At 44.5% G+C, this 8,956-nt stretch overlaps 1 protein-coding gene across 1 annotated transcript in view; it reads left to right on the top strand.

The window, feature by feature from the left end:
- The window catches only part of GRM7 (glutamate metabotropic receptor 7), a 351,320-nt gene that overhangs the window by 230,864 nt on the left and 111,500 nt on the right, over nucleotides 1-8,956 (top strand). Inside the window, exon 8 of the mRNA XM_018562551.1 lies at nucleotides 4,184-5,116. Coding sequence (XP_018418053.1) covers nucleotides 4,184-5,116 — 933 coding nt within the window. The remainder of the gene's footprint in view (nucleotides 1-4,183; nucleotides 5,117-8,956) is intronic.

The raw sequence follows: 8,956 nt of genomic DNA, 5'->3' as shown, positions 1-8,956 counted from the left end.
AAAGTGTAGGGGCACCCCTGCCTCCCAACTTTGTGAGATGAAAAAGGGGGAGACCTCTTAGCGCAATGTATTTAGCCAAAGGACACACCCCTGCTGATCCCCAAGTTATGCAGACCACAAAGAGTTAATACGTGGATGAATGATTGGTTTAACCTGCAGGTGCTTTTTTCATGGCTTTTCCTTTTAGGGGTTTACAAAATAAGAAATTCAACAAATGCTACAAATTCAACAAACTCCATTGTCGAGGTTGGATGAAGGTTTAGAACAGAGGGAGGCAACCTTGGCACTCCAACTGTTGTGGAACTACAATGAGGTATTGCAAGACTCAGACATGACTCCCAGAGCCAGCGCCATGACATGATTTGTAGTTTGGAGTGCCGAGGTTGCCTACCTCTGATTTAGAGGATTGCATCGCGGTTAAATAGTACATTTATTATACTGTAGAAGTCTATTCATCAGAGCAAAACAAGAAACTTCTGTAGAGGAAGGAGGGACAATGGGATTTGGTTTCCGTATGAGGTGTCCAGTTGTACTGTCTTGGCTGTCTACTAATTATAAATGTATCAAGTTGCCAAAACTCATCAGCCCTAAAGAAATGGTGTCAGATCCTCAAAATGCATTTGTTTCCTGTGTATAGTAAATGTATTCAGTCATCTTTAAATATTGGTGCCTATTTTGACTTTGTGTTGAACACAGGCATCTCGCCTATTAGGGTGGAACGCTCTTGGTTTTCTTCTCCATTTGTCCTCCAACCAAATTTTCAAGAGTTGTATTTCGAAAGAGTGTCTGCATTTATTATAAAATATCCTTGCTCTAGTCTAGACCTTCAAACATTAGAACAGCAGCTTTCGGCGCACTACTCCCTTTCAATTTGCAGAAGGTGTGCTCGTTCTTGCTGCTATCTCCATTTTTCGGGGTTGGATAATGGCTAGCATCATTCAACCCTTTTCCTGTTGGCTAGCATCATTCAACCCATTTCCTGTTGGCTAGCAGCATTCAACTAATTTCCTGTTGGCTAGGATCATTTAACTAATTTCCTGTTGGCTAGCATCATTCAACCCATTTCCTGTTGGCTAGCATCATTCAACCCATTTCCTGTTGGCTAGCATCATTCAACTAATTTCCTGTTGGCTAGCATCATTCAACTCATTTCCTGTTGGCTAGCATCATTCAACCCATTTCCTGTTGGCTAGGATCATTCAACTCATTTCCTGTTGGCTAGGATCCTTCAACTAATTTCCTGTTGGCTAGCATCATTCAACTCATTTCCTGTTGGCTAGCATCATTCATCCCGTTTCCCGTTGGCTAGCATCATTCATCCCCTTTCCTGTTGGCTAGGATTATTCAACTCATTCACAGTCCAAGGTGTCACAGACGCATCTCTTGGGGGGACATCATTGTGCTGACCTGGGTCACAGCCCCTATGGAGGAAAGATTGCCCATTCACCCCACTGAGGAACAAAAGGAAACCCCTATGAGATTACTGGACTGGTCTGAAAACTTTACATGGGAAGGTATGTATAAAGGTGGTACTGGTGGGTAGGCTTTAGGAAGATAGGAGGCTTTAAAGGAGTTCTAAGCTTCGCCCCAGCTGCCAGTCAACCTTGGATCGCCTCCCTACCTATTTCATGTTCCCAGCCATTATATTCTAACATAGTTATCTGCAGTTTTTGTTTTCTTGTCTACATTGAATGCGCACTTGTTGGCATCACTCGTACTTTTGGCAGGCGCAGGAGCTGAAATAAATTGAAAACCAGGGACTGTGTGGTTTGAACAATATGCACCTGTCTATACTCCCTTTGAAATGCCTCGAGTTCTGCTGGCATGTCATTGTGTCACTCGGGCTGCCTTGATGAGCTGCATTGTGCGTTTAAAGCCATGCCTGATACCCTTTAAAATGGCTGGACAGACAGACTTGAGGGTCTATAGGTCTTTTCTGTGACGGTGCGTTGGCATGAAACTTCTTTATCGCCGGTGTTTCATTCCCGGCTGTAGGTTGCAGTCGGGCACCAATTATGTTCCTGACAACATGGATTTTTTTTTTTGGTGTGTGTATGTGATGCTTCCGAATGTGAATCCATTCCCTAATCTCTCCTTTCCATGCAGCTTATCGGTCGGCTTGCATTTCATTAGCTCTTTTACAGCCAGAGGTGAGAGAGGAGTTGCAAATCTTTGTGCCGCTGCTGGTTATAAAGCTATTTGGGTATATTGTAAGGAGGGCAAGTGAAAGAAGTCTCCATAATTACGGCCCCGTGCCGCCGCTATCTCGGGAGACAGGATGTTCGGGGTAAATGAGTTATCTGCTGGGCTGTCACTTCGCTTGAAGTTCACACAGTTGGGAAAGCTCTGAAACCCAACGAGGCAGACAGTCTTAGCTGAGCGACATGGGGCAACCGACAAAGCGGGGGGGCTGGAGATTATGGGGAAGGAGGGTGGGGGGGATCGTACACAATGTCTGGTGCAGGAAGCTTCAGATGAACGACAAAAAAATATATAAAAGGATGGAGAAAGAAATACAAGGAGGTGAACACGAAACCTGCAAAAGATTTTGATAGAAAGAAACTCAAGCTTTGCTTAAAGTTTCATCATTTATACTTTTTTGCCACCCCTGGTTCATTCTTCCCCCTTCATCAACCGGCTAATGAAATGATTTCCATTGTCATTACCTTATTTTATACCCAGTTATGTCATCCCTGGGTCTCTGTGCTTCTCTTTGCAATGCAGGCAGATCATGACTGGTGGGAGGGGCCGGCAGGGTCCTGTACATAGCTTTCTAAAAATATCACAGCACCCTGCCTTAGTACTCCTCTTAAGAGCCCTTAGAACTGATGCAAGCAGTGGGCCTGCTCTTGGGAGGAGTAATGCTGATATTAAAATGCCTTGATGGGTGGATGTTAGTCTGGATGAGTGAGAGTTCCTAGGCTGGCTTCATTTGCATGCAGTTCGGCCTAGGTAACACCCACATGTGATGCTGAACCTCCATGATTGACTGAGCTGAAATCTAATGAATGAAAGGGGCGTGCCAGGGACAATGAGGTTGAGTAGGAAAGCGTTAGGTGATGCTGAATGTCCTCCAGCCAGGAAATGAGGTGGGCTCTTTATGACTTGCTGCATGGTGCACACTGTAAGAAGCCCGGGCAACTGTGCAAGACTGAAGGTAAGGTTGAAGTACACCATAAATGTAGAGTGGAAATGCATGCATAGACCCAACTGTTGTGTATTGTACATGAGGAAATCAAAGCCCACATTCCGGGGTTGGAGCTGGAGCATAGGAGATTGCCAGGGGGAGCAACCCATTGTTGCAAAGTCAATCCACTCCTCTCCACTCCTGTAGATACACCCATGTACCTCCGATTCCGACCCGCCGGTTACAGGGCAGGCACTCATCATAAAATGAGATATACATAAACTTGAGATGTACATAAATGTTATTTAGACTATTGAATATTATATAACGTTGCCTTGAGTTGTTCTTCAAAGTCCAACCCTAGCAGAGCCCGTTTTTTGGTTTTGGTCAACGTAGGCAGATGGGTGACATTGGATCGCCAAGATGGTCTATGTCCATCAAACAGTATGAAAATGGTGGTGTTCAGCATGTTGACACTGGTTTGGCAGCTCTTATAATACAGAATTTGGGAACTGGAGAAAGAGGTAAGTACAGGAGCACTCAAGCAGACTGTTGAGGCCCCAACGTATTCTTTCCTAGAAAAGGTTCAAGCATGATAAGTGTTTTTATCCAACGCATTTTGGAACTCATGTGCCCCTTCACCCTTCATCAGGGCTTGATCTTTCAACACAGCTAATCCTTCCCTCCCTTCACCACCATTTGGGGTCGATCTTCTCAATATGACATACAGTATATAGATATGTCATATTGAGAAGATGGACCCCAAATGTTGGTGAATACTCAGAGTGAAGGGAAGGATTAGCTGTGTTGTAAGGTAGGCACATTTATCAGCTGGACATCTAGCGGCTGATGATTATACCTACCTGAACTAAGGACTGAGATGGAGAGGATGAAAAAAAAGTAGGAGGAGTGAGAACAGGATGATAAAGACATTGTTGGCTTATGTGGTGCAGGGTGAAAATAAATGCAGAAGTCTTCTAGCTGGACACCTTTTTGGTAGTCCTATGGTGATACCATTTCCATTCTCTCTATCACCAATCTCTCATTTCTTTCCAGATTGAAGACATGCAGTGGCCGAAAGGATTGCATGACATTCCAACTTCCGTTTGTAGCTTGCCTTGCAAAATGGGGGAGAGGAAGAAGATAGCGAAAGGCATGCCTTGCTGCTGGCAGTGTGACCCATGCGATGGCTACAAATACCTGCTGGACGAGGTCACCTGTTTTCGTTGTGACTTCAGCATGCGCCCCAATAAAAACCGCACCGGCTGTGACCCTATCCCCATTATCAAGCTGGAGTGGCACTCTCCCTGGGCTGTGATTCCAGTCTTTTTGGCTATGCTTGGAATAATCGCTACTATCTTCGTTATGGCCACCTTCATACGGTACAATGACACCCCGATAGTACGGGCAACTGGCAGGGAACTCAGCTACGTCCTGCTCACGGGGATCTTCCTCTGCTACATCATCACTTTCCTCATGATAGCAAAGCCGGACTTGGCCGTCTGCTCCTTCCGGCGCATCTTCTTAGGGTTGGGAATGTGCATCAGTTACGCCGCCCTTTTAACCAAAACCAACCGGATCTACCGGATCTTTGAGCAGGGTAAGAAGTCGGTGACGGCACCACGGCTCATCAGCCCAACCTCGCAGCTGGCCATCACCTCTAGTTTAATATCGATCCAACTTTTGGGAGTTTTTATTTGGTTTGGAGTCAATCCTCCCAACATCATCATTGACTATGGCCCGGAAACACCGGATCCGGAACAGCGCCGTGGGGTCCTGAAATGTGACATTACGGATCTACAAATTATCTGTTCCCTGGGATACAGCATCCTTCTTATGGTAACATGCACTGTGTACGCCATCAAGACCAGGGGTGTCCCAGAGAATTTCAACGAAGCAAAGCCAATTGGCTTTACTATGTACACAACCTGTATAGTTTGGTTGGCCTTCATTCCAATATTTTTTGGAACGTCACAATCTGCAGAAAAAGTAAGTAGATCCACTTGCAAAAATCAATATATCATGTCATTCAAATATAATGGATTTCATTTCATGGTTGTAATGGTTTTCATTGATGTACATGTATACATGTCTATCCAAGTGTCGGTTGTAAAAAACAATATTGAAGATTGTTGTAAGAAACCTAAGTCCTATAAACATGTGCAATGTCAAGCCAAAGGTTTGTGGACACCTGACCATCACACGTATATGAGCTTGTTGCACATCCTGTTCTCAGACTATAGGCATTAATATAGAGTTGCCCCACTACTTTTCAGGATGCAACAACCTCCACTCTTCTGGGAAGACATTCCTCAAGATCTTGGGGTGTGTCTGTGGAAATCTATGCCCATTCAACTGAAAGAGCATTTGTTAGGTCAGGTACTACTGTTGGAAACTTGTCGCTACAACTGCCTGTTGTCAGGACCAGCTGTGGACGCACGCAGTCAGAACAAGTAGTGACGAGTTGTTTCACCTATAGCAGCCACTGTTCCCATAAGGCAAGCACGCCTAACAGTACTTGGATGCCCCCAGGACTTAAACTATATGTTCTGATCATGATGCCACAGGCTGGCCAGAGGTGCTGAAGACCTGCTCCCAGTTGGCATCCTCATACATCCCAAAGGTGTTTAGTAGGGTTGAGGTCAGGGCTCTGTGCAGGTCACGCCAAAACTGGTCAAACCATGTCTTTATGGAGTTGGCTTTGTACACAGGGGCAGAGACACCTGACCATTACTCCTGACCATGAGTTTGTTGATCATCCCATTCCAAAACCATTGGCATTAATATGGAGTTGGTCCTCTATGTGACTCTAACAATTTCCACTTTTCTTGGAAGACTTCCCACAAGATTTTGAAGGGTGTCTGTGGGTATGTGTGACTATTTATGAGATGAGGTATTGATGTTCAATGAGAAGACCTGGTGTTCCAATTCATCCCAATTGTTTTCAGTAGGGTTGAGGTCAGGACACTCAGGTTCCTCCACACTAAACTGGTCACACCATGTCTTTATGGAGCTGGCTTTGTACACAGGGGACGGTCATGGTGGAACAGAAAAGGGCCTTCACCAAACTGTCACCAAAAGAACCCAATTGTCTACAATGTCTTTGTATGTTGCAACATTGATAGTACCCTTCACTGGAAACACCTGAATACAATAATTTGGAAGGTTGTCCATGTACTCATGGTCATACAGTGGCAGGTGTGATGGTCAGATGTCCACATACTTTTGGCCATAAAGTGTATATTGGTTAGAAACTCCATAAACTGTCTTTGTGGTAAACATAAATGATACATTGTCCTTGAAGGCAATTTTTAGAAAAAGTCCACTTGCTGATTTAGTTTTTCCGAAGTTCATAGAAAAGTGTTTTGCAGGTGTCAGCGTGTCAACCTTTACTTCTTTTATCAGTCTGTTCAAGGTCACGTTTTTTATTTCAGAGCCTGCATGAAGTAAAACTTCTTTTATCATCTAGAAAATGTCATTTCTAGCATTGAACAAATTGATTGCCTCTGTAAAAAAAAATCATTGTAAGGTCAAATCTAGAACACGGGGTGCACTTTTGGGCTTCACATTGTAATAAGAACATACCAGTGGGAGAAAGGATTCAGAGATGGGCAACCAAACTGATACATTCTTACAGCAGAAGATCAGAAAAAAGGCTTTTTTCCCCCCCTTTTCGTTTGGAAAAACACATCTTAGTGGCGACTTAAAAGGAATGTGCAGAGTTTTCTTTATATCTTTTCTTTTTTATTTTGCTCAGGACTAAAAAAAAGTGGGAGCTTTAATCTCCTTTCTTTACTTTCTCCACCTACCATGTGTTAGAAAGCTGGTAGAGATGGCTAGAAAAAGGCAAAATCTATCTATCTATCTATCTATCTATCTATCTATCTATCTATCTGTCTGTCTGTCTGTCTGTCTGTCTGTCTGTCTGTCTGTCTGTCTGTCTGTCTGTCTGTCTGTCTATCTATATATCTGTCTGTCTCTCTATATCTATCTCTATCTATCTATCTATCTATCTATCTATCTATCTATCTATCTATCTATCTATCTATCTATCTATCTTTCTTAGAGCTTAGAACTACATTTAAAGGAGAAGGTAACACTCCACAAGTGGAAATTCCACCTTGGTCAGCTTTTACGAAATCATATCTAATCACATATCACACACTCCTTCTGGGCAGTCAGCCGAGATCCCGCCAACTTTCTGGGCACTGGTCCCATCCAAGATCATGCCCATCTCCTAGGTGGCCCCACCCTTAATTAAGTGAGAACAGCCCATGCGGGGCCACAGTACCTTCAGTAATTCCCCTTTTTGGACTTACTGTTACATGCTCAGTAACTGCGATAAAGGTTATGCTGTGATCTCGGGAACCGGAATAAAACTCTTTCTATCATGTGGCTGCACCGACAGCCTGGGATGTCCTCGGACGTGAATAGCATTAAGGTGCCCATACACTGCACGCTTCTCGTACGAGAATCGCGGAGAGTATGGAAGGCGTGCGACCGTTTCTACTGTACGGTCGCACGTCTTCCGTCGAACAAGCATGCTGGAAAACCTGCCGGGAATCGTACGATTCTCGGCGAGTTAGTGGCCTGCTTGTTCCACAACTGCCGAATGGGCCGGTGTGCGCATGCGCACACTGCCCGTTTGCAGTCATCGGAAGCCCGCCCCTCATTGCAGTCATCGCAAGCGCGCCCCTCGGGGGGGGGGCAGGCTTGCGATGATCGCAAGTATGATCCGCCTGTCCAAGATAGGCAGATCGTACGTTTTTTAAAGTACTTTACAACCCTCGCAAGACAAAAGTCTTGCAAAGGTTGTAAAGTGTATGGCCACCTTTAGACAGATTACCCCAATCATATGTGTCCCATTTATAGCCCCATCGTTTCCCATAATGTGAATTGACCTCCAAGACATCTATTGTGAGTTAGTACAAAGCTTTCCCCGCTCTTGATTGGGATAATCAGTTATCTGAATTTTAATGGCTCCTTTCTGCCAAGGCGGTTGTTGTTGTTTTACATTGTTGCCCAAAAAAAAAGGGAAGAAAGTTTTCTGGATCTTTTAGTTACATTTTGTACTTTTTTGCCTTTGAGTTTGGCAGTATTGGCACCTCACATTGCAAAACACATCGATCCACCATTGCTCGTGTTGTTACATTTAGTTTGTGGTCAGGCACAAGGAGTATTAACCAATGTTAAAAGACCCCAAAAACAAAACTTTGCACAGATTTACTGGTTCTATGAGATTTGCGAAGGCATCTGCTGTCGCTGCTGCACCCACCCTGTTATATCGGGACCTTCCGGTCAGGAGTGCGATGGGACATATCGAATCCTAACTCTTATGCATCGCACTCCTGCACCACTCCCCTGCACCACTCACCCCCTCTCCTTAGCAGTAGACACAAGACTCCGCTGAGCTGACAGTTTGCTCCTTTGTGAATGGCAGCAGCAGAGGTGTTGGAGAATGGCGGTGGGACCAAGCTTGCACGCCTCTCTACCTTCTTGCATCTTTGGGCACCTCAATTCATTCCTTGACTGGATAATGACGCTCGTGTGCGCTGATGAACAATTGTTTTGGATTATTGCCTTCAGTGCCAAAAAAAAAAGGAAAATCTCAAGAAGGTTCTTAATTCCTAATAGCGTCTTCCAGATTGTGCGCGTTATCTGATCTGGCAGCGCCACTGAAAATCCCATTACAAAGCCAACTGATTCATCATCGTCTGCTAATTGGCACGCTGCGCTTTGTTTTCTCATCAAAGGCAATTGAAGGGTTAAATGCTCATTTGTCCTTTTTTAGTTTTTACTTTTCTTTCTATTGCCAATTTGCTGGGGTTT

Source organism: Nanorana parkeri, unplaced genomic scaffold (assembly GCF_000935625.1).
Source record: "Nanorana parkeri isolate BGI_ZX_2015 unplaced genomic scaffold, ASM93562v1 scaffold583, whole genome shotgun sequence".
In the NCBI taxonomy this organism is placed as follows: domain Eukaryota; kingdom Metazoa; phylum Chordata; class Amphibia; order Anura; family Dicroglossidae; genus Nanorana; species Nanorana parkeri.
Note: the sequence above shows the minus strand (reverse complement) of the source record. Positions and strands in the feature narration are given on the sequence as shown.